The sequence below is a fragment of the Phyllostomus discolor genome, chromosome 7, assembly GCF_004126475.2.
Source record: "Phyllostomus discolor isolate MPI-MPIP mPhyDis1 chromosome 7, mPhyDis1.pri.v3, whole genome shotgun sequence".
Classification (NCBI taxonomy): Eukaryota; Metazoa; Chordata; class Mammalia; order Chiroptera; family Phyllostomidae; genus Phyllostomus; species Phyllostomus discolor.
Window position 1 is genome coordinate 109132530 of NC_040909.2, and position 24439 is coordinate 109156968.

Below are 24439 nucleotides of genomic sequence, written 5' to 3' on the forward strand. Positions count from 1 at the left end.
ATGCTAACTTGGTTTTCTTCTAAGATGTTCTTGGCATTTTTTTCCTTTATTCATGTTTAGTCTTAATTTAATATTGTTATTTGTCTTTTCAAAGTTTTTTCACTGCAGTCCTTTTCCGTCTAAGCTAAGCTTTTTGTAATTATTTTAAAATTTATTGCTATGTTTCAATATCTCTAAAATGGCTTCTTTTCCTCTTTTTCATCTCTTTTTCTGTCTACTCGTCTTCATATTTTTATTTTTCTGTTTTTTTAAAGATTTATTTACTTATTTTTTAGAGAGAAGGGAAAGAAAGGGAGAAAGAGGGGGAAGAAACATCAATGTGTGAGAGAAACATTGATCTTGCTTGCCTCTTACATGCCCCCAACTGGAGACCTGGCCCACAACCCAGACATGTGCCCTGATTGGGGATCGAACCAGTGACCCTTTGGTTCACAGTCTGGCACTCAGTCCACTGAGCCACACCAACAAGGGCTCATCCTCATCTTTTTAAGGTGAACACTTAACTTCCCTTTCCCAAGCTTCTTAGTAATTGTCAATAATTCAGAAAATCTTACTGTCTTCTATTTTTGTTTTCCTTTTGTTTGCTTCTCTTGAGACCCAAATATGTAACTAGACTCTTTAAAAAAATATAAGCTGTCAAAACCTAATTTTTCTCCTCTATCATCAATTTTAAGAAAATTTTCATTTGGAGATTTTTACTTGGTTTTACACAATACAGTCATCCCTCACCTATTGTGGGAGTTACGTTTCAGACACCCCCGCGATAGGTGAAAATCCGAGAAGTAGTGGTGTTATATTTCTTTTATTATTTATATATATTTTAAGGCTTTATAAACCCTCCCCACACTCCTATAAACCTTTCCCACTCTTATTAACCTTTGCCACACTCTTATAAATACTTCATATGCTCTTAAACACTTTCTACGCTCTTAAACCTACGTAATTTTAACAACATATAAAATTCTATATGGGTACTCACCAGTGAAACGTACAGTCGTCCCTTGCTATATCGCGGTCCACTTATTGCGGCATCACTGTATCTTGGGTTAAACCCGAGAGGGACGACTGTATACTTCTCTTCCTTATCAACAATTAGTCCACTAATATCTGCTTGAGGGCCTACTATGTGCCAGGCTCCGAGGGTACAAGTGAATAATTCCCTGCCTTCAGGAGTTTAGTTTCTGCAGAGAAGACAACATATAAACTGTCCAGTGGAATCATTTCAGTTGCACCGTGGAGGAGGTGAATGCAGTGATAAATTAGCAATGACCAGGCATGACAGGGAGGAAGCTCATCTCTTTTCTTTATAATTCTTTGTCTCCTGGTTTGATTTGAAATCTTCTGTTTTCTCTTGATTTTTCTTTTAACACTTTTTTGCTGGTGCCTTCTTTTTATTCCACATTACTCCCCTTTCCACTCATCCCTTAGCCAATTGCCCACTTTTGAGGATCCACGGTGATATGATTTCGTTGTGTTATGTCCTTACTCCTTGTAATCTTATGTTTTCTTTCTGATTCCTGAAAAATTTCTTTGCCACAGACCATATCATGAGATCATTTTAGTTCTTCTTGAAACCTAAAGGTATTCCTTCAAAATAAACCTTACCTTTTGACATCCTGGGTATTTTTTTTTTTAAACACAGTGATTCTCAAATATTTGAGTAGAGTAAGCCTGTAGTAGTAGTTAGCAGCCTGTAAGGCTGCCAGTTGCCTTTCTTGTAAGAACTGGACTTTACTGTGAGACTGTATTATTTTAGGAAATGATAGTGAGTTACATATGTAATGACTTTCCTCAGCAAAATAAAGTTAGCAATCCCCCCCACCCACTGGTTTTTATAACATGGAACTCTGGCTCCTTCCAGGTGTGGACCCGAAAATGAATACTCAGTGTTCCTTTTCTCTCCTCAGGGATGACTCTGTCCCCGAAGACAACATCTGGAGGGGCATCCTCTCTGTTATCTTCTTCTTCCTCATCATCAGTGTGTTAGCCTTCCCCAATGGTAAGTGTAAGTGATGTTTTATCACTTTTCTCCTGTGAATCATGCCCTTTTGTTATTTTTGAGATGCATGCCATCTAGAAGATGAAAGTAAAATGTGGAATCCAAAAATAATCCGAGTTTTGTGTGGCAGTCGGGGCACAGGCTGCAGAGGCAGACTGCCCGTTCTGCTGCCCCCTGGCTCTGTGGCCATGTTGAAGGTGCTCCCGTTACTCCGTAAAGCGGAGATGGCAGGTAGGCACTGTTGTAAGGGTTAACTCAGTTAAGACATGTTCAGTGCTCTGAATAGTGACTGAGAAATTGCACGCTCTCAGTGCATGTCAGCTGCTGTTCTTGTTGCTATTTTTGTTGTTATCAGCCTAGTCATAAATGCACAATTATTCAGTTGCTGCTTTTTGCTAAGGATAGGGTTAGTGCTATAATGAGTATTACTTCATAGTTCATTGTCCTAAGTGATCTTTTATCACAGTAAACTTTGCTGATTATCTAGTTGGGCTATGAATTTTCATCAGCAGGTAAAAAAGACAGTATTACTGTGAATTTTGCCTCGTGATTGTAGAGTGAGGCAAAAACTTTGTTTAGAGAACTAGTTTGGTATTCTGCCATATTTACAATTCATCCTTTCCTCTGAATTGTCCTTTACAACTGCTTTAATTTTTCTTATTCTACTTCATGCCTCCTTCCTAGAATATTATTATTCTCTGTAACCATTTCTTAGTGCTCCCTCCTGTATCCCATTTCTTCTACAGTTATGATATTTTGAAATTGTCTGTCTTTTTTATGAGTTATGCTCCATAAGCCCCATCCAGGTTTTAAGTACCTAAGGTGTGTTTCTTCCCTGTCCTATTTATTCAGTACAATGTAATATGTAATATAAGAAGCTCATTATGAATGTCACTGATTTTGTCCTGGAAATGTACCATGGTAATAGGACTCCAGTACCAGTTGCAGTGTGTATGAGTTGGTGGCAGTGTCTTCCACCAGCAAGCAGTTCTCCAACACCAGCTGGGTGCTCTGCAATTCAACACAGTTCTGACACCGTCTACCCAGAGATAGTGCCAGATCATGGGTTAAGGGCCCAGACCCCACTTCAGGGGCCAGTTGCAAGTCTGGGTTGTTACCAGTACTTCTGACTGAATAGCTATAAATTAGAGGTTCCCATAACCCACTTGGGTTCCGTTAACTTGTTAACAGAGGCTCACAGGACTCAGGAAACCAGTTTACCACTAAATGAACCTGTCAGTTTATTACAAAGGCTGTTCACCAGCACACAGATGAACATACAGGATGTGGGGCGGGCAGGGCGCTTCCATGCCTCCTTCAGGAGCACCACTTCACTGGCGCGTGCACAAGTTCACCAACCAAGAAGCTCTCCAAACCCCATCCTTTTAGAGTTTTATGGAGGCTCTGTCACAGGCATGTCTGATTAAATTTTCGGCCATCGGTGATGGAAGTCAATCTCCAGCTCTCTCCCCTGGACCAGGTCTGGGAGTGGAACTGAAAGTTTTGACCCTCTAATCACACGGTTGGCTCCACTGGCAACCAGCCTTTGCCCTCAGGTGCTTTCTGAAAGTCACCTCATTAGCATAGCAAGAGACACTTTACTACTCTCATCACTTAGGAAATTCCGAGGGCTTTAGGAGCTATGTGTCATTAACAGGGACAAAGATCCCATTCCAAATGTATAATTGTTGTAAACCACAATAGTACACAAGGCAGAGCCTTCAGGCTCTTCATGATGGTGGGATTTCGTTCAGTATTTTTGCTTATCTTACCTAGCACTCTGGTTTCTTTGCTGGTGGCGTAATAGTCCAACTAGTAAGCCCATGACTGAATCCTTAAGGGAATGAATTGCCGTAGATACCCAAATTATTGGGCAGCTGAGTTTAACTCTCCAACCACTCAAGCCTTCAGATTAAAAAAAAAATTTTTTTCAGCAACAAACTGCTATCCTAGTCAGTGCAGGCTGCTTTAACAGAATACTGTAGACTGGGTGACTTAACAGAAGATTCATCCTGAAGCAAAATCTCTCTCCCTCTGTGAACCTGAACCCAGACAAGTTATGTGCTTCCAAAGTGCAAGAGGGGGACAGGCGGAGGGTCCGCACTGCTGCTCCACGAGGGAGGCACAGGAGAGAAGAGGGGTGATGGGCCCGAAGCAAGTCCAAAACCTAGGAAGGTGGGTTCTGTGAGATCTTGAACCAAGAGCAGGAGGTCCTAAGGTTTAAGACTCTTGGCTCAGTGCTTGCCCACTGAAATGGAGGTGGAGGCTGCCCGCCGCCCCTCCACGGCCTCTGCACTCTGAGCCTGCGATGAAAGTGACAGCCCAGCTGGGATGATCTCCGAGTCTCCTTTGAGGTCCTTGTGCTAAGGAATAGCCAACTTGCCCGGTCAAGTAACTCTGGTTCAGTCCTGTGGGGTCTAAGAAGTTCAATAGTCATCACATGGGAATTTTGGGCAGGATACAAACATTAACACCTGCATATCTTGTGCAGATATGGCAAACGTAGTTTAGCCTTTCCATGATGGTTGAGGGTTCTGAGAATTCATAATTATTGGGGTATAAGACAAGAGGTCCATGATATGGGTAGGTTATGGAATGAATTGACCTTGCTAGAGAATTCACTTTCTAGGAAAAGTCCCCGATGTCAAACAGCTTGTTGGTTATTCACCAACTTTCTTTTCCCTCCCAACTCCAACACTCAAAATCTCAGAATTTTAGGTTTCGAGAGTTTGCGCGTTATGTGGCCTGTCCTCTCGTTCAGCGGTGCCATGCTGTAGTGCCAGTGAAGTGGCCGCTTGCAGCAGAAATCATTTCACGCTCACCGGAACTACCAGAGGCTGCGGGTGGCCCCCCTGAGCTCCGGAACCTGGCCTTTTCATACAGAGCTAGCGTAAGAATACAGCCTAATGCAATCAGATTGTAAACCCATCTGAGGTGGGACACCCACACAAGGCCAGTTGCCACCAAAGCCCCGAGGGAAGGTGAGCAGGTGACATTTCAGGTGGTGGTGGTGACTGCCACTCTTCTCCTCAGCCATTCTACCTTCTGTAACCTGAGAAGGTGTGCTGCTTACTTCCTTGTCATCAGCTGATGGCAGGACCATCATTGGTCTGTGCCCTCTATTTTTATTTCTTATCTCGTCTGTCTCCAGGCTTACTACTACTACTATTATTTTATTTTTTTAATCAGAGCAGAGTCCATGTTCAGGAAATTGGTCAATCCAAACGTATCAGGTCTGTTCTTCAAGTCTTCTGCTTTCTTTGGCTGTGTGTTAAGTTGTTTCTTAGTTCGTAAGGGTTACTTCTTCACACTTCGAAAGTTCTGTTTTGCTTTTTTTTTTTTTTAAGTTGTCATTTCCGAAGTCTGAAGTGTCTAAAAGATTAGCCTCTCAATAGTCATGATGTTATAGCCATTTGTCCATGAAGTTTTAGTAGGAGCTGGGCTTGGGGGCTTCATCAGATGTTTTTCTTAAGGTACCAAATGGCCCGGAAGGTTGGGGGCTACAATCTATCGGAGGTAACATTTTGCATGGTTTCTGCTGGTTTTTCCTCTATTCACTAGTGAAGTCCTCTAATCTTCAAAGTCCACTTAACCTGCCCAGTTTCTCATGTGGAGCTGAGCTTTTGTTTTCCTCTAGAAAGATAAAAGTTAAGCTTATTTTATGCTCTGCTCATCCTGGCTGTGGGGACTGTGGGATACGTACAAAGTGGGGAGGTCCCAGAGGGCTCACCTCGTTTATCCAGCTCCGTGTGCAGCTGAGAAGCTGAGCCCGTGGGTGTCATTCATCCACAAGGGGTCACTGGCCACTTGATGTCAGCTGGTGTGAAGGCCCCGGCTCACACACTTTCCTTTACTCAGCATCACTCTGGCCATTTCTCATACTAGGTTCACTGTGAATTGTTTTATCTCCCTCTGCCTCTCTTCCTCTCCATCAGTCTCTGGCTTTTCTTTTCCTGGGATTGTGGTCTCAGGGGCCTCACTGGCCTGTACAGGGTGCTCTGGGTCCTTCAGAAGGCCGGTGGCGGATGCGCCCATATCCTCCTGTGTTGCCAGTGTCCTCCGTGATCAGCAGAAGCCAGCAGGTAATCTGAGTGCCCCTACTTTCTCCTTTTCCAGCTCTCTTCCTGCCTTCTCCTTCCCCCCACCACCTCTGTGCCCGTGCTCACACACACTCGTCTAGGTAGGACATTCCCCAGACAGGGTTTCAGACAGACGTGGAAAGGGATGGTGGCATTTCAGGATTCTTCATAGAAAGAAGGATTAGGATGTTAGGGAAGGGGGTGTTAAGAGGGATTCTCCAGAAGCTGTGTGTACATAGCAAACACAGTGTCCACTTTGTTTTCTAAAGGCCCAGTTATTTACACAGTAGAACTGGAAGTTTCCACATTAAAGAATGTAACTGAATATGTTTAGGTTAGGGGTTGCTTTGGGAGATGCCATAGAGATGACGGGGCAGTTTGCCGGGCCGCTGGGGGAGGTTGCTCCCGAACTTTGTGGCTGTGCCGTCCCAGAGCCAGCATTCAGGCCGCAGTCCTATCCGGAGGCACGGTGCTGGATGGCTGCTTCTCTGAGTGGAATATTTATGCTTCTTCTTGCCCCAGTCTTGTCACCAACATTTGTCTTCTCCTTGAAAGGCACTTTTGAGGAAGCGCCCGCAGTGAATGGCATTCCCAGAATGGTTCTGTTTTGGCAACTTCAAATGCGTTTGTCCTTGACCGAGTAAAGGCTGCCCTGTGTGCTTGAGTAGAGGCTTAAATATGACTGTGCCCATATGTCTCACACGTGTGAGTTTGTATGTGCCATCCGCATGGTGGAATTGGTCAGTTTCTACAGGAAGGGGGCCCTGTGATTTTCTTATATTTTTGTTCAGCATCTAAATAACAAAGAAAGCCCTTGACTTTATCCATAGGGTTTTATGACAGTCAGGATGCTTTTGGCCACAGGTAATAGGAATCCCATTTCAAAAGGAAAATGCTTGCTTTCATACTCACCGGACGTTCCCAGGTAGAGTGGTTCCAGGTTGGCTAATCCAGCAGCTCGGTGACGTGCGAAGATCCAGGTTCTTTACCTTTTTCTGTTCCACCACTTTCAGCACGTTGGTCCTAAGCCTGTGCTTCGCTGCCCTTGTGATCTTGAGGTAGCTTACAGTGCAAGACCTGTGGTGGTGGACAGTGTCCAGCAGAAGAAAAAGCCCTTTCTTCCTGTGTATGTTTTTTAAGAGTAAAAAAACCTTTTGTAGCACACTGGCCCTCACTTCTCTTTGTTTGGGGTTGGGCGACATGGCTCTGCAATCAGAAATGCTTGGTGCCTGGTGGAGTAGGCACGTCATAGACCTCCGGTAGATCTCCTTGTCTGAAAGAGTAAAAGCACAGGATTACCTCTATCAGCCTAGAATTTGCCGGATATGTAAACAGTATGTGGGGGTGGAGTGGATGCGTAACAGAATGTCTTGGACAGTCAACAGGATGAGTAATAGGCTTAGGCTGCAGAGTTCCTTCCTTCAGGCCTGTAAACAGACACGGAGGGAAAGACCCTGTAGTAAGGCTAGGGAAGGAAGGAGTCCGCTAGCCACCTCACACTTCTCTCCTGCCATCTTCTCCCATCCCTTTCTCTTCTGGTCCCCTTAAATTTTTGTTTGTTTCAAATACTACCTCCATCCCACTACAGCGACTGACACTCAGATGTAAGGGTAATTTTAAAGATACCACTGTATCACTGGAGTGTAATTATAACTGTATCACTGGAGTGAAATTAGAAACCTGTTTCAGTCTCCAGTTGGCTTTGAGCTTTCTTTCAGCGGGTGACCTTCTGGTGCACTCTTCTGGCTTCTGCAGGCATCCCTGAACGTCCTCCCCCTGCTGCACCACCCTGGCCTGCCCTGCACCCAGTGCCTGGCCACCGGTGGCCTCTCAGCGAGTGCATGTTGAATTAAGTAACAAATCTGTCAGCAAAAAAAATCCTGGTGTTGGCCCTCTCTTTTCCTTGACTCATCTGCAAGAGAAACGCCCTGCACTTCTTTCAGGCGTTCTAAGGAGTGTGAAGCAGTAGTATTTCTTGATTTTCCTGATTTTATCTTCGTGTTTGTCCTTCAGGCCCCTTTGACTTCTGAGCTCAGCATGGTGCTAATTACATCTCTGAGATCTGAAGGGGATCCAGAAGGTTCACTGTCTTCTAAATTTAAAAAGTTCTTGTTTCCCCTCATTCTCTGTCCCCTGCCCCAGTACTTTTTCCTGTTAAAATTTTTTTTTAGGTTTAAAATTTGCATAGAAATAATTTTATTCACTTTTCTAGGTTTTTAAGAGACATTTAAACTTTAGTAATAATAAAATATCTTAGAGTCTTGTCAATTGGACCTCACTAAAGCTGAAAAAAATAAGGGAAGAAGCAGAGTAAGAGGGCCCAAGGACACAAATGTGAACTTGTAGTTTTTTTTAAACAGAATTACACTTCCCTGAGGTTTGGGCCTTTAAGCTCAGTTACAGGTGTAACTTGCTGGCAAGTCAAGCAATGACCTTATTTTTAATTTCTGAGGTAATTTTTTAGATGCTGTGCCTCTCATGATGAGGACATTTGGTTTCTATTTTGTTTGAAATTAAACTTGCTCTTAATATCTGATTAAAATTAGGAACTCTAGCTGTAGGGACTGATGAAGAAGATAAAACGTGTAGTTTTTAAATGTGCTTGCTGAGAGAGCCAGAGTCCAAAAACAAACAGAGCCCCTTCCTTCGCCCACACTCGCAGAAGCCTTCCTCATTCCTCCCACCCGATCAAGCGCAAAGAAGAACACCTGAGTTGGAGTCCAGACTCTTCCAGGCAGCTGTTAGCAGGTTGGAAATAAAGTAGGTAAGAAGCACACCCCGAGACGAAGCGCGTCAGGGGAGAAGGAGGAACCCTCCCTTCCCTGGAACCCTGGGAAATAGTTGTTGCGAGACCAGATCTGTGGGCAAGGCCTTGAGGTGAGGCAGGGGCTCAGGGGAGGCTCTGGGCGGTGCTGTCTTCCTAGGCAGATGCACGTCGCAGAGAGCCTGGCTTCAGAACGCTGACTTGATTGGAGTAGCCCAGTGTGGGTGATCCAGTGAGCACGAATATCAAAGCTTACAACAGAAAAATGCTAGCCTCGTTCTTGTATTCTTTTTTTAAGTATAATAATACTTTTAGTAATATTACTGTGTGATGATGAAGATGATATACTCTCAGTGAGTAATGTTACTGAAATGCACTTCTAAGAAGTGGGCCAATTTGAAGTTTGCTACTGAAAGGGCCACCTGGCACTCTCCAGGGCTTCTTCGTCTCACCTTTTGTGGGCGAAAGACACAGATGGGTCCTGCCAGTCTGTTCAGGGCAGAGCAGCTTGTTACTGTTCTTCTGTCTCTTCTGAAACCCACCGTGTCAGATTTCCTAAGTGATTTTTTTCAGATCCAGTGTATTTCAATTTGCAAAGCTGAAAGGTCATTTTTAAAAATCTGTCTTTTTTGAGAAACATTGTGATGTGATATTATGATGTATAAGTGGGAAATCTAGAAAAAAAGGAAAATTCAATTGGGATTAAGTCAGGGCTTAAAAAAACCAAATAGTACTAAATAAAATGAAAGTCTCTCCAGACCCTGGAACAGTGTGTTCCTGTGGGATACTCAAAATAATCACAGAGTAGCAGGGGTGATCCCAACCAGGGGGTACATACCCCTGGGCTGAAGCAGTTGTAGGTCAGGTTAAGAGAGCTGTAAGGCCCTCAGCTCCAAGTTCCTCAAGTACCTGGTCAGTTGTCGTGTTTACTCTGGAACTCGCTGCCTAGCAGCAGATAATCAGGGGTGGAGTAGGTTTTCAGAAAAACTAATCCCAGGTGGGAGAGGACTTTTGGAGGCCTTTCTGCTGGTTGATGTGCGGGAACTCCCATCAGCCCCCTGGCCTTTCCCTGTCCTTCCAGTTCTCCGTGACCTGGCTGATCAGTTCCACAGTGCAGGGCCACAACACCACCCGTGAGCTTGCTGCTCCCAGGACTGTCTCAGGCATACAACTGCCCCCCGTCTCTCCTCCTGGGCTGACCAAGGCCCGACAGAGTTGATGGAGAAGTACACATGTGCTCTCTGGCCAGAGTTAAGTCCTGTGAGCTGTGTGACCCTGGGCTGGTTTCTTGGGTCTCAGTGCCCTTATGTGTAAAATGGGGATGAAGGTACCACCCCCATCACCCAGCTGTTGAGAGAACTGACAGGTACGTGAGCCCCCAGCTGGTACACAGGGAGGGAGTGGTCAGGGAAGCACTGCTGACTGTTGTAAATTAATGTTATGGTTGTTCTTGAGAATAACATTGTATGATTTTAAGTGTTGATTGGGCATGCAATTCTGTTGCAAGCCCAGTAAAGTTTAGAGTAGGGCCTTCCTTATAAGAGGTAACCACAGAGAAAGCTGGGCTCCTCTGTCATGTCGGAAAGGTTAAGTCAGTGGTATGGACGAAGTTGTATTTGCAGGCCAGAGAGCCATCATCGTTCGTGGTGACAAGTCAAGAGCATCAACCAAAAATCAGTGAAGAAGAGCATTTGGAAGAGAAAATTACTTAAAAGATGGCAGTATTAGCCATCAGTTCCCCAGTGTTGTTTGAAGAAAGTTAACCATGTTTACTTTCTTCAGAAACATAACGAGTGTCTAAGGAGATACTTGCTATCTCCTTAGGAAGATAAGGGGCTTAACCTGAAAGGGGCTTCTGGTTTCTGCTTCCCTGTGCTTTCCTGAGAAAAGAGCTGATGATCATAAAGAATGCAGGTGCTCCTGGATGACTGAGCCCTCACTGTCAGATCTTAGAAATTGAACAGATTTGGATAAACTTTTAAATAAACTTCTGTTTCTGAGCTTGTTACAGAGCTCACCAAAACTGCAAGTGAGCTGACTGGGGCCCGTTCATGTGGTGCCTCGGTGTAAGGCCCAGCAATTAGTGCTGGAAGGAGCATATCTTTATGTACAACATTCCAGCCTTGCGGGAGCCTAGAACACTCAGGCTCTGAGTCCAGTTTTCTGAGACCCGGCACATCCCATGCTCCCCACCTGGCTATGAGCCCCAAACCCCAAAGTTCCCCACGTCCTTGTCTGCGCAGGATCTGGAATATGTTGCATCGGTCTCCATGTAAGAGTCCAGGAGAGCATGTGCTGCCTTACCCTGGATCGTGGTGAAACTCAGGAAAGGGCACAGGTCTTAATAAGTCCAGGTAAAATCCAAGGGCAGCAGGACAGCATTCTTGCAAAGAAGTCCTTTGCAGCTCCAGAGTCAGCTAGAGCAAGCACGATGACAGCAGCAGTGCATGGCGCAATCCCCTTCCACAGCCTGCAAGGCAGAAACTCTCGTTCTGCTTTCTAAACTGTGTGCCAGAGAGCACACACACGAGAGAGAGAGAGAGAGAGAGAGGGAGAGAGAGAGAGAGACAGGGAGAGATGCCTCTCATGGCTCTCTTACTCCCTTCCAAAACACATAGCCTAGGGAGTGTTGAGTGGCCACGTGCTTAGTTTACATACTCTAAACTCCCATTTCCCATGGAGCGTTCTGCTTCTTGATCAGGTGCAGTAAGCTTTCCCATCCCCCTACTGGAGTTGGGGGTTTTCCTGTATTCCCCGGGGCCTTATTAGCCTGCAGCCCTTTCTGAACCTCGTTCCACACCTGCTATAAGCTCTCACTACTTGCCATCCAAAACTCAGATACCAAATTCATTTGGATAAGGCAGAGTCTCACAAACCTAACTTGCTATCTGAATTCCCACCATTGATACTCAGGAACTGAATAGAATTGGATGCTGAGGATACTTGTAACCAGTTTTCCTGATGTGGACTTGATTTGAGACAGGATGGTGAGAAGTTAGGATAAGTCATTGGCAAGTGGAATGGGGAAACTGAGACAGGATAGCAGAACACAGTGACGGAGCCATTTGCAGTCAGGTGCAGGTGGTCACCAGGGTGGAAGGCCCCAGTGTCTGGCAGGGGACAAAACTGGAAAAACAAGGAATGTATCCGAGGGTACCCTCCCCTCCCCTGGCCTTTCCTCCCTGGAGATAACATCTAGGCCTCATCTGTGTTTCAGCTCCAGGCCCAGAAAAGCAGTAAAACCAGGTGGGTGTTGGCCAGAACCAGCTTCAATGACTGCCCAGCCACTGACTGGTCAGTGGAGACTGACCCTGACAGGGCATACCTGGAGGACTGATGAATGTTCTACTGAACCCTCCCTCCCCTGAGACCTTTTCTGTGATTCCCACCTGCAAGAGAGATAAAAACCTTGTGACAAAGGACTCAGTGTGCTGTCCCTCTGGGAAGCAGCTCACTCCATTACCTTCTCCTTCTTCTGCCACTTCTTTCCCCACAGTCACGTGTCTCCTAAACTCTAAGGCAGTGGGCAGCTGGCAGCTTGTCCCAGGCTGATCCCCTGAACCTGTCCCCAAAGCCCCTCTTCTCTGACCTCCCAGTGAGCCCAGGCTCTCCTGTTGCTTCTTCTGTGCTAAGCCCTTCCTTGTTGCACTGTTCTCCCATCTTTCATGGATCCTCTTAGTCACCTGGACTCATGTTGTGAAATCTTTCCTACATGAAGTCAAGAACCCACACACTACAGCTGGCCTTTGGCAGACCTGCTCAGGGTCAGGCCCCTGTCCAGTAACAGATTCATCAAAAGAAAGCAGTTCAAATGTTTAATGTAGTCTGTGTAAGAAGAGTTGAATTTTAGAATGAGTTCCAGACTGAAAATTATAATGTAATCTTTGCCTCAGACAGGATTCCTGGATGCAAAAGAGTGCTGACTGTGTTGATTTAAAGAAGCCTGTTAGCAGGATATTGGCAGGCTCCAGGAGGAATTGTAGAAGGCTAGGAGACAAGTTCCCAGGAAAGCTTCTAGAAACCGGTGTCACTCAGAACTGGTCCAGTGAGGACACCCTAGTGAGCATAGACTATAGTGTCTGCCACTGTGATTTCCTCAGTGAACTCTAATGGAACCTCCACTGCCACAATCAAGCACTGTGAGAAGTGCCACCTCCCTAGCACTGTCTCTGCTGGCCAGCACCAGGGAGAGAAGAGGAGGGCTATGCACATTTATCTCTGTATCTCCAGCTCCTGAAGGCAAGCCTGGCACAGGTGCAACTGAAGAACCGTTATAAAGACAGCTGAGCAGCAAGTTCTGGCATCTCCCTGGGAGGCATGGGATTCATGATGCCACAATTCTCCAGGTGTAGGAAGGCTGCCCCAAAGGTGTGGGCAGTCCCAGACAGGTCCCATTAGAACAGTGTTCAACATCTACGATGTATAACTCTTCAGTTGGTTGTAAATCACTTTAGTGGATCAAGGTCTACCAGCTCGTTTTCTTCTACTTTTTAAAAAGTGAAATAAAATAGAAGAGACAGTGCTGGTGTGTCATCTATACTGAGTTTCATCGTGTGAAACTTGTTTGTATTGTATGGAATCTGCATCTGTGTGTGGAAAATGAGTTGCCGGGCAAAAGCTATTTTGTTGCCACAGTTCATGAGCCTAAAAGCCTGAATGTTCCAATGCTCAAAGGGTTGATTTTCAGTCTCACTCCTCACCTCACTTATTTGCAAAGCACAGTATTTCTCCTCTTTTATTTCCCGAGTTAGTCCCTCCCCTTCCTGCTGCCACACACATGCGCACACAGTATACACTGTCCAGAACCTCTTTCTCCTGGAGCTCCTGGGATGCAGGGAAATTTCACTTGTTAAGGTACAATACATGTTACATACACTTAAAGGCTAGCCGGGTAACCTGCTTATTGTTACAATATTGTTTCAACATTGTTTCCCTGGGAAATGATGGTCTGAATTCTAAAGAAAAACAAACAAACAAACAAACAAAAAAACTCTGGTGCCTGTTACGTCTGTGGCTGTGGTTGTTACAATGTGTATAAAACATTTCAACCTAGTCTTTGACCTCAAAGTGTCTGTGGGGGGGAATAAGTAGAGAGCTTTGTAATCAATTATTTATCTCTATGAGATAAGCAACACTGTAGTCTTCTCTGTTTGAAATCAGTTTGTTCTAACTTTATAATATTACCTTCACAGGTCCGTTTACTCGACCCCATCCAGCCTTGTGGCGAATGGTTTTTGGTGAGTTACCCATTAGCTTTAAAAATATGTTACTTACAATTTTTTTTTTCTGTATACCATCATAGCAGTTTTACTTACCACTCTCAGAAAAACTTTTTAGCCTTTTATTTCTTGATGTTCCTAATATAAATTTTTTATTAAAACCTTTGCCACATCCTGGCTGGTGTGGTTCAGTGGACTGAGCGTTGGCCTGCACAAACCAAAGGGTTATGGGTTCGATTCCCAGTCAGGGCACATGGCTGGGTTACAGGCCAGGTCCCCAGATGGGGCACACAGGAGGCTACCACATTTCTCTCCCTCTCTTTCTCCCTCCCTTACCCTCTAAAAGTAAATAAATAAAATATTTAAAACACAAAGCTTTGCCACAAAATAGAGTGCTGATGATAATTAACACTCTTGTACATGTGAGCTGTTTCAACTCTGCTTGCCCCCTTCTCATACTGTTGTCTCTAATGCACACAGGATTTGGCATAACGGAATGTGGCTTGTTTTTCTTTATGCATTTTCATGTTTCCCTTCACTGGTGCAAGCTCAAGTGTATCCTGTGAGCACATTGGCCGCATAGGCACCCAGGAGGACTGAAAATCCAGCAATGTCAATGTTAGGAATGGGAGAGAACTTGGAAAAGGGAGAAGTCTTTAGACAGAGAGCTCTAATTTGAACTATGGCTTAGTGATAAGCAATTCATATAAATATTGGATGGCTTCTTTTTATTTGATTTTTAGTCCAAATAGTAAAATCACCTGAATGGATTTAAAACAGGTCTTCAAAACTATAGATGTTGGCTTTATCTTGCCTAAATAAAACATCAAATCATTGTAACTTCAGAAAATGTAATCTTATGCAAAAGGACCCTAAAGATGGACCTTTGCCCAGGGTGGCCTGTTTTTGTTTCAGCGTTCAGGGATCATAGGTAAATCCCTTTGACTGTAGTGGTCAGTCTTCCACATTCGTTCAGCAGGGGCTCACTGAGTACCTACCTGTGTGTGCAGGTGCTGCTCTGGCCCTGAGGCTGCGGGTTGGAAGGCAAACAGCCCAGGAGCAGCTGACCAATCTGGAGGCAGAGGGAGAACCACAACACACTGATCATAAAGCAAACCCACAATAATAAAAAAAATCAGATATTGCTTAAGTGGTAAGACATTTATTAAAACCAAATCAGGTGATAGTGACTGGCTGGCTACTTCTGCCTGTACATGGGAGGAGGCAAGAAGACAGGGCATTTAATATGAAACCCGCATGCAAAGAAGGATGGAAGCATGCAAAGATGGGGGCAGTGGGGTTGGGGTGGGGAGGTTGTGGGGGCCAGGCAAAGGAATTGCTACTAAAATGGTCCTCTGCTAGGAGAAGTTTGGTGTGTTCCAGGCCAGCATGGCCGGAGCATAGCAGGCCTGGGCATAGTGAGCGAGCCGTCAGAGTTAGGCATCGACGGAACGCTACAGGTCATAGAGGCCACTAAGGATTGTGAGTGTGGAGGGCAGCAGGAAGTCGTGGGAGGATTTTCTGCTGAGAAGTGAGGTGATTCATTTATATTTTAAAAAAGATAGTCCTGGTTGCGTCATAACTTACATCTCATGGACTTGATATTGCTACTTGAAGTTGAAAGTTACTTTCAGCTAATTGGCTACATCTGCCTTTCCTGTTTCAAATAGTCCATTATAGGTAATGAGCAGTTTTGTTTCTTAGCTGAGATGTTTTTGGGATCCTGGAGCCCTTTGACCATCTAATGAGAAGACCGGTAGATCCTTTCCTTCCCTAACCGGCACACGGGCACACGTACACTCACACATGCCTGCTCACGCACACACAGGGTACACATTCTGCACGTTCCTCATGGACCTTGAAGCCCAACCGTGAACCCCAGTAAGAACCCCTGCCCCACACATGTTTTTTTTCTATCTTAAAGTAATTATTCTGAAAGGATTATAATAAAAAGGTACAGTGGGGGGGGCATTTGAGTTGGAACTTTGTAAAAACAGCTACCTTGTGCATAAGCACAAACCTGAGGCGGTCCTCATGCCTGTGTGCCAGCAGCGTGTGCCCCCTGGGCCCTGGATGCTCCACCTGGCGGACGCTGCTCTCAAGCCCCTGCCCCGGCCCTCAGTTGGAAGGCCCAGCACTGCAGCCATTCCCTTCTGTTCCAGCCACGGAAGCTCTCTCCTCTCAAGTGGCATGTAGCAGATTAGTGCCGAGCCAAGTTCAGATGGGGTGCTGTGATCCAAGGTCATTGGTATCACAGCGTCCAGATGTCCTACATTAACATTTGAATTCTAGGAGGTTCCCAGAAGAGAAGTGACAAAACCACTGGTGGTTGGTTTTCAACCTTTCTAAAATGTGTTCATAGGGGTTTGCCTTCTTAAAGTAGACTAACTTGATTTTTGAATGGCAGGGGATGATTATTAGGATACCAGTCATCATATGATGTGACTGTGGCATCATACCTGCGGGGGCTAGCCTGAGGTGTAAGGTGTGGGTGAGTGGCGCTGGGCCACTCTCACACTGTATCTGTCACTACTCAAGTGGCTGCCCGACTGGACTGTCTGCACCCAGCCTTGCCTGCCTGCATCCGCTTTCCTCGTACTGGCCGGAGTCAGCTTTGTAAAGTGTGGCCTAGACCATCATATTCCCCATTTAAGTCCTGCCAGGTGCTCCCTGTTTCACCTAAGATGAAATCTGAAGTCTTTGCCATGGCTCCCAGCCCTGCCTGTCGCTTCATTGCCACCGTACTCCCTTCCCCTTTCCATTGGCCCCCCAGCCACCTGCCAGCTTCCAGACATTCCTTCTTCCAGGGATCTGCCTGCCTGCCTTTCTCTGCCCGAAAGCTGCTTCCACCCCCCAACCTCCACCCTGACCCAAGCTGGCTGCCAGTCCTGGCGTCAGTGTCAGCACAATTTTCTCATCAAGAACTCCCGACCCTCTTCTCTAAGTTACAGTTGTGTGTCAGACTCTCACCAAAGGAAACACCCGACGGTGTGGGGGTCTCAGCACACCGTGTCACCATGCTGGTGTCGGCGTTGGCCGTGGGTGACTTGGGTGTAATGTGTGCCCCGCGTCCGACCCCTGGATCTGTCCTCAGGGTGAGACTGTTTCCGTTCCCGCAGGACTCAGCGTGCTCTACTTCCTGTTCCTGGTCTTCCTCCTCTTCCTGAACTTCGAGCAGGTGAAGTCCCTGATGTACTGGCTGGATCCAAACCTCCGCTACGCCACGCGGGAGGCGGACGTCATGGTATGCTCTTGCTGGTGGCCTCAGAAACTGGTGGGCCCCTGGGTGCTGGTGGTGGTCAGGTGCCCATTCTGAGTTGTTCCTGCTTCATATTTCCTGTGTGGAGATCTGAAAACCGGGTCTCTGGGCAGGTGGGTGAGGTGCGTGGATTTCCTGAGGGACACAGGGCAATGAAACCGTCTCCTGGAGCAGAGGGGGATGGCGGGATGAGCGTGAACATTAGCCTGAGACAGACTTGGGTGGGAATCCCGCCCCTGTCACTTGCTGGCTCTAGGCCTTGGGTGGCCTGCTCTGCTTACTGGGGGAGTTGGTTGTGAACCAAACAAAGTGAAGTGACGTTATCCATGAGGCCCAGCACAGTGCCCTGCGCACACCAGGCCCTCGGTGACGGCAGCTGCGGCCGCTCGGCCACCCTCAGCCCCTCTGTTGCCCCCTCTAGCCCCAGTGCCACGACCCTTCCCTCCCACTTGCCGAGAAGGGCCAGTTGTAGTGATTTACGCCATGGCATTCATTATTTTTACTAAATCACAAAAAATAATTTTAATCTTGGCTAAAACTACTCTGTACTTTGACTGTAAGGGACTATTTTACACTCTAATGCAGTGGTTCCTCCCCTCAACCCCTTTTAAATGTCTAACATTGGTTACAGATGGAAGAAAAAGCCAGTGAGGCTCAGAAAGGGAGAACAGGCATTCAGGACAGAGACTGGCCCTTGTTTAACAAACAAGGGGCAACAGAAGGGACTTAATAAAAGGTCCTAGAAGGAGTTGAGATTGGTCAGACCCTTCTCTGAGTGGTGTTTCCAGGTTTTATCTTTAACTTCTATACAGGACATGCTAAAGGCAAAAATAAGAATTCCAGAATTACTTGAAACTCCCAGGGAGAACAGTCTGTTGGGGCTCTTCCTCTAAGAAAGAGGAAGGTGCCTGGTGACCGCGCAGCTTCTAATGACAACGGTCGTGACGGTGGTGGCCAGGGTGACGGCAGTGACTGATCGTGGGTTGTCGCTCTGCCAGGCACCCAGCTGGGCGATTTATTTTGAATCTCTGTAAGGCTCACGTATGCATGGCAGACGTTAATATCCCCATCTTACCGAGGAGAAGGTAGAAGCTTAAAACAGGGAAGTATCTCATGTAGAGCACAAAGTGGTAAGGTCCCTTTGGCTCCCAAACCTGTACGTTCCTTTTGGTCTATTCTTCAATTATACAGGTGTAGTACTAGTAATAATACGTGTTTTGAAACCCACTGAAATCTATGAAATAGAGATTAGGAGGAGGGTGTCTTGGCTATGATATTTTACTCCCACAGTTTTCTTGGTCTTTCGAAGTAAACTGACTTGTAGGTGGGTTTACAGGTGAGTATGTCAATTGCATGCTTACAGCAAGCTGGGGACGTTAAATATAATAATGCTTTTGATGTCTTGCTCCCCTAGGAATTTGACATCACCTAGATACTTGATTGTCACGTTGACAGCCCCAAAAGAGCTGAAACTGGATTTGGAAATCCAGTTTTCAAATATTGGCTAATTCTTTCTTGCCAAAAGCAATGCGTGAGGCTGTTTTCAGCTTCTAGAGTTCCAGGTGATGCTCGAACACCTCCATCATCTCCATCACTAACCCCCAATCACTTCCTGCTTCCTTAAAGTAATCTCTCCCAGTTCTAAGGACCTGAGCATTGATGGTTCTAGAGAAACGCCCTCCCTCCGATAACACTGACAGAAACGCTGTGGTTTCCTCGTGCCCAGGGTCACCTGCTTCAGTCTCCTTCCGTTCTGCCACCTTCTCCCTATTCTCAGTGGACTCAAGTCCATGCCTGGTATTGCACGTTGAAGATCATGCTCTTTTTTTTCCCTCAGAACTAATATCCTAAAATAGGATTGGGAGGTCACTAAAGTCCTATTCGAAACAGTGTATGTGTGTGTGTGTGTATAATTACCCGAAAAATGTGCTATTTTTCAAAACATTAATTCCATTCAAAAATATGTGTTCTGAGCTTCTGACACGCTTTCGGAGCACAGCTCGTCTGTAACCTGGGTTGTCCGAGGCAGCAGACTTGCACTTAGTGGATGTGCGCTGCGCTTTGTCTGCGTGCTGGACGCTGCTGGCCGGCGGTGGTGGGAAAGGGGGGGGGCACGCTGCCTGCCTCGTGGAGCTCAGAGTCCACAGGAAGGCAGGTGAAACAAAAAATCGTTGGCTCTTTTTCTTTTACTCAAGACAACTTCAACAGTTCTTGAAAATTTTGCCAACACGTGCCCAATCTTGTTTCATTTCCGGCCCTCCCCACCCCCGACATCTTGGATTGTTTTGAAACAGTTCTCGCACAGTATATCTAAAGTAATGGGGACTTTTTGAAAATAGTTGCTTAATAGTTGACAGTATGCAGTCATTGTTCACATTTCCCCAGTCACCTCACAAAGGTTTTCTTAGCGTTGATTTGTTGAAAATAGGATCCAGATAAGGTCCACACAGTTATATTTACTGTAGATCTTAAATCTCTCTTAATCTTTAGTCACTCCCCACCCGTTTTTACCTTGAGGTTTATTTGTCAGAGAAACTGTATTGTTTATTTTATAGAATTTCTCATGTCTGGATTTTGCAACTTGCATTTTCAGGGTACTATTTAACACATCTCTCTGCGCCCCATATTTTCTACAAACTGGGTGTCAGATGCAGGAGCTGCTTCCAGATCCCTGCTCAGTCTGTGTCCTGCAGTGGGACTGCCTCGCAGACGCAGGCGGTGCTGGGTACCCCAGCAGGGGGCCGGTGACGTCTGCCTGTGTCTCTGATCTTGGGGGTCAGGAAGTCAACATCAAGTTTAAGATATGCCATCAGTTAATTATAGATACGGCTTTTGGAGGGGGGAAAAAGAAATCTTCTGTTAAATGTACCAAGCATTGTCATCTATTGAAATTCTCACCCCACTTGTTAACTACTGTGGTGTATAAAGGATGTGTCCTAGAGCCAGGAAGGCGCAGCGATTACAGATGTGTGCAGTGCAATAAAGGAGAAGTGGGTGTCACGAGAACTTACAAAGGGACAGTCTAGTCTAGGAAGTCAGGGCTTCTGTGTAGAGCCGATGTTCAAGCTGACAACTAAAGAGTGAGTGGGAGCTGGCCGAGCAGAGGGGGGAAGGGCTGTGGGGCCGTTACTCAGGAAGGGGAAACAGCCTGTGCGGAGGCCCTGACTGCGGAAGCTGGGGTTGGTTGAAAGCTGGAGGAGAGTGGAAATCAAGAGGCAGAGGAGGGTGGTTCCCAAGGCCGGGAGATTTGGGTGAGGAGTTTGGTGTTATTCCGAAGGCAGTGAAAGGCCATAGAAGGTTTATAAATACAGCAGTGACATCACCTGTGTCGGTGTTTTAGGGGGTCAATTAATAATACCCCCCATCTCCAGTGAAATTTGGAAACAGAGAGTGGAGAATATCAGCCGATTTCTTCCTGGTGAAAGCTCAGTGGAGCAGATGGCTTTAGACCTGGCCTTGTGGCCTTACTGATACAGCCCCTCTGCCCCATCTGTAGGCAGATGATTTCCAGAGACATTGGAGGTCATATGTGCGTTCATTTTCAAAGGTCGCCAACCTTAGATGTGAGAGAGGGGGAGAGAAAGCGAGGCGGGAGGCCCGGAGTGCGTAGCAGTGCAGATCCTTGACACTGGGGAGGACGCCTTGCCCAACCACCCCACAGACCCCCACACCCAAAATGACCTGATTCTTCGCCTGTGAAATAGTTTTGTTTGTAAGGAATCGGTAACAGGAAGCAAAAGTGAATATAGGGAAACCAGTTAAAAACCTTTGTTGTCTTAAGCTGGAGGTGGGTACTCAGGTGCTTATTAGAGTGTTATCTGTGCTCTTGAATATCTGAAACATTTCATAATTTTAAAAAGCTATTGCACACATCTAAGCAAGAAATAACAGGTGGCGAGATGGAGAAAAGAAACACCTGAGGAGGTGAAAGGACTAGGCCTTGTATCAGGTCAAGTGTTGGGCAGCGAGGGGGGCAGAGCCACCGAGATCAGCCCTTGGAGCGGCAGGGAGACCGGCAGAACGTGCTTCCCCTCCCTCAGTGGGCGCGGCCTACCGGGGCTTCAGGAGGTATTGAGGACAGAGAGATAGTAGAAACAGAACCAAAAATTTTAAAGCTTTGCCAGTTTTTTAATATTATGTAGTATTTAACTCATTTCAGAGTGGAGGATTATTCTGTTTTTCTAATTTCTGAAATCAGGTGCTCCGGCTTCTTTTCTAATAATATAAGTATTTTAGGCTTTTTGTTTTCCTGTAAGTTCTGCTTAACTGCATCCCATCATTTTTGATATATAGTATTTTCATTATCATGTATTACTAAATATATTTTAAATTTCTGTTATGATTTCTTCCTTAATTCATGGTGTCTGGAGCTGTGTTTTTAAATGTCCAAACCCACTGGGATTCTGTTTCTTCTTTATTTATTGGGACCGTATTTATGTTTTTGTTACTGGCCTAACACAGTTGCCCTGTGTTCAGGTGGCGTAGGCTGTGTGATGCCACTTCTTCAGATACATTAAGCCTTGGTAACATTATTTTGCTTCTCATTTTAAGCCACCTTTTCTACTTAGAGCAAAGCTGTTTAATTGATAAGCTCTGATACTTGTCCATATTTCCTCAAGAATCTTCATTATTAAAACTCTTTTTTTATGGGGCAGGGCACATGTTAGTTAACAATGTCGTGTCAGTTCCTGTGTATTAGAGTCCTGGAAGTAAGTTGATTCCTGGAGTGTCACTCGTTATCATTCCCCTCTTTACTCTGAACAGGAGTACGCTGTGAACTGCCACGTCATCACCTGGGAGAGGATTCTCAGCCACTTTGATATATTTGCGTTTGGACACTTCTGGGGCTGGGCCATGAAGGCCTTGCTGATCCGCAGTTATGGGCTCTGCTGGACCATCAGCATCACCTGGGAGCTGACTGAGGTGAGAAGAGGGCGCCGGCCACCTTCTGGACGGACCCTGCGGTGTGGGGAGTGTATGTGTCGGGAGAAGGTGGTCTGTCCCTTAACCGCCAAGGAGTCTGTTCTCCAGCCCCTGGGACAACACCATCGCTGGCCCTGTGTGACAGCTTTGGGAGAAAAGAACGGCTTCCCGCTAAAGTGCGGGAACTTAAAGTGCGCCTCCGTGTCACAGATCTCAAAGAGAAACAGACGAAATGGAGCTTCAGAAGGGAACTGAAATCCCACGTGAGACAGACAGAGGGCAGTGAGATCTGCTTAGAAGCAAATAGTTTACCTGCCAACGGGTTTCCAGTTTGAGATAAACAGGGTTGCGGTGTTGAGAAGTTCTAAGGGCATCGATGATATTTTGTGGCTGAATAATGAATGCCCAATATAGCTTTACTCTCTTGGTAATCAAAAGTATTGTCTCCTTAATGAATCAAAGAGACATATTCTTGAAAAACTGTTAGCAAAGTGAAATTTTAGAAACTGACTCATTTGTTTGCTCATTGTATTGTTATTATTCATTCCCTAGAAACCAAATTGGCCATGTGTGCAGTGTATTTCTCCAGGCCACTCATTAACCTGACCCTAATGTAGAGAAGTGCACCAGTTCAGTATAGCTCCTATTACTGTCTCTCCCAGCCCGAGAGGCTAGAAGTCCTTGCTCAGATTGTCAGCAGGGTTGGTTCCTTCTGAGAGATGTGAGCGGGAGTCTGTTCCAAACTTCTCTCTCATCTTCTCATGGTTCGCTCACGGTCTTTGGCATTCCTTGGCTTATGGACACATCACCCCAGTCTCTGCTTTCATCTTCACACCGTGTTCTCCCTGTGCGCATGCACCTGGTGTCCTTTTCATAGTGCCACCAGTCCTGCTGGATTAGGGACCCACCTACTCTAATATGACCCCTTAGCTCGTTACTTCTGCAATGACTCAGTTTCCAGGTAAGGTCACGTTATGAGACAGTGGAGGTTAGGACTTCACCATATGGATTTTGAGAGGACACCACTCACATCAGTGCTCAACATTGTACACACTTCATCCTAAGTCTTCGCCATAAACCAGAAAAGGCAGTGCTTACCCCCACGTGCACACACGGGCACCAGAGCTCAGAACCTTGCTTCCTTGTTGACCCAGGACTGGAGTCTGGATGTACAGCTCGTGTCCCTGCTCTCTTACCACGTTTACTCTGTGACTTCCACGCATCTTCATGAACTGGCTGCTCTGTGTGACCTTGTGCAAGGCACTGGGCCTTTCTGGGCCTCCTCTGCTCCCTCTGCCCTCCCACTACAGACTGGGCCTGCTGGGCCTTCCTTTCACTGCTCCTTAGGGTCCCATCGTCCCCAGGTTCGGTAGACTCTTTTCTAAGCACCTTCTAGTCCATCAGTGTCTTTCCACAACTCTGTGCCCACTTGTATCTAATCCACTGCCATCTCTTGTCTAAATTACTCTTCTCCTCCTTTCATACAATCTTTTGACAAAGTGACCCTTTTCAGACCTTGATCCGATCAAGCACTTGTCCTACTAATAACTCTTTAATGTTTGTCCATTACTGTTAAGACAAAATCCCAGGTTCTGAAGCAGACCACGAGGCTCCATGTTCACTGGCCCAGGTCCACCTCCCCAGCCTGGAGACCCCGCTCCACCTTGCCCTCTGTGCCCTGGTCATCCTTGCATTCTTTATTTCAGAGACTCTGGTCCTCTCCTCTCACTGAGCCTTCCTCCTAGCTGTTACCTCTCTCCCCTGCCCCTCCACAGACTGTGCTCCGTGTGTGTACACCAGAAATAGAGCTCCTGGTTCTTCTGTGAAATGCTTGCCGTCTTTTAAACACTTTGATAAGTGTCTCTTTTCTGGTACACATTACACCTTGAGAGGGCAGGGCCCGTATCTGCTTAGTCCCAGATGGCAGGTAATTTCCAAAGCCCTAGCGAAGGAATTATTGCTGCCTCCTCCTGCTGCCCCTCAGGTCTCTCAGGTACTTCCCAGGAAAGCTCCTCAGGCTGCAGTACGCCCTCCACAGCCCACTCCCTTGGCTACTTTTGTTTCAGCAAATACGTGTCATCGACTCTGCTGAAGTTCCTTTCAGGATAAGAGTTAGTGCTGCATCTCAAGGTTCGGAGGGAACCTGTGAATGCACCTCGGGCAGTGACTGGCCCACCCGGGTCAGGATGCAGGCAC

At 46.2% G+C, this 24439-nt stretch overlaps 1 protein-coding gene across 1 annotated transcript in view; it reads left to right on the forward strand.

Moving 5' to 3' along the window:
• The window catches only part of PTDSS1 (phosphatidylserine synthase 1), a 64963-nt gene that overhangs the window by 12146 nt on the left and 28378 nt on the right, over nt 1–24439 (forward strand). The window contains exons 2-5 of the mRNA XM_028533819.2: nt 1908–1999; nt 14035–14079; nt 17181–17305; nt 22085–22243. Of these exons, the coding sequence (XP_028389620.1) occupies nt 1908–1999; nt 14035–14079; nt 17181–17305; nt 22085–22243 (421 nt within the window). The remainder of the gene's footprint in view (nt 1–1907; nt 2000–14034; nt 14080–17180; nt 17306–22084; nt 22244–24439) is intronic.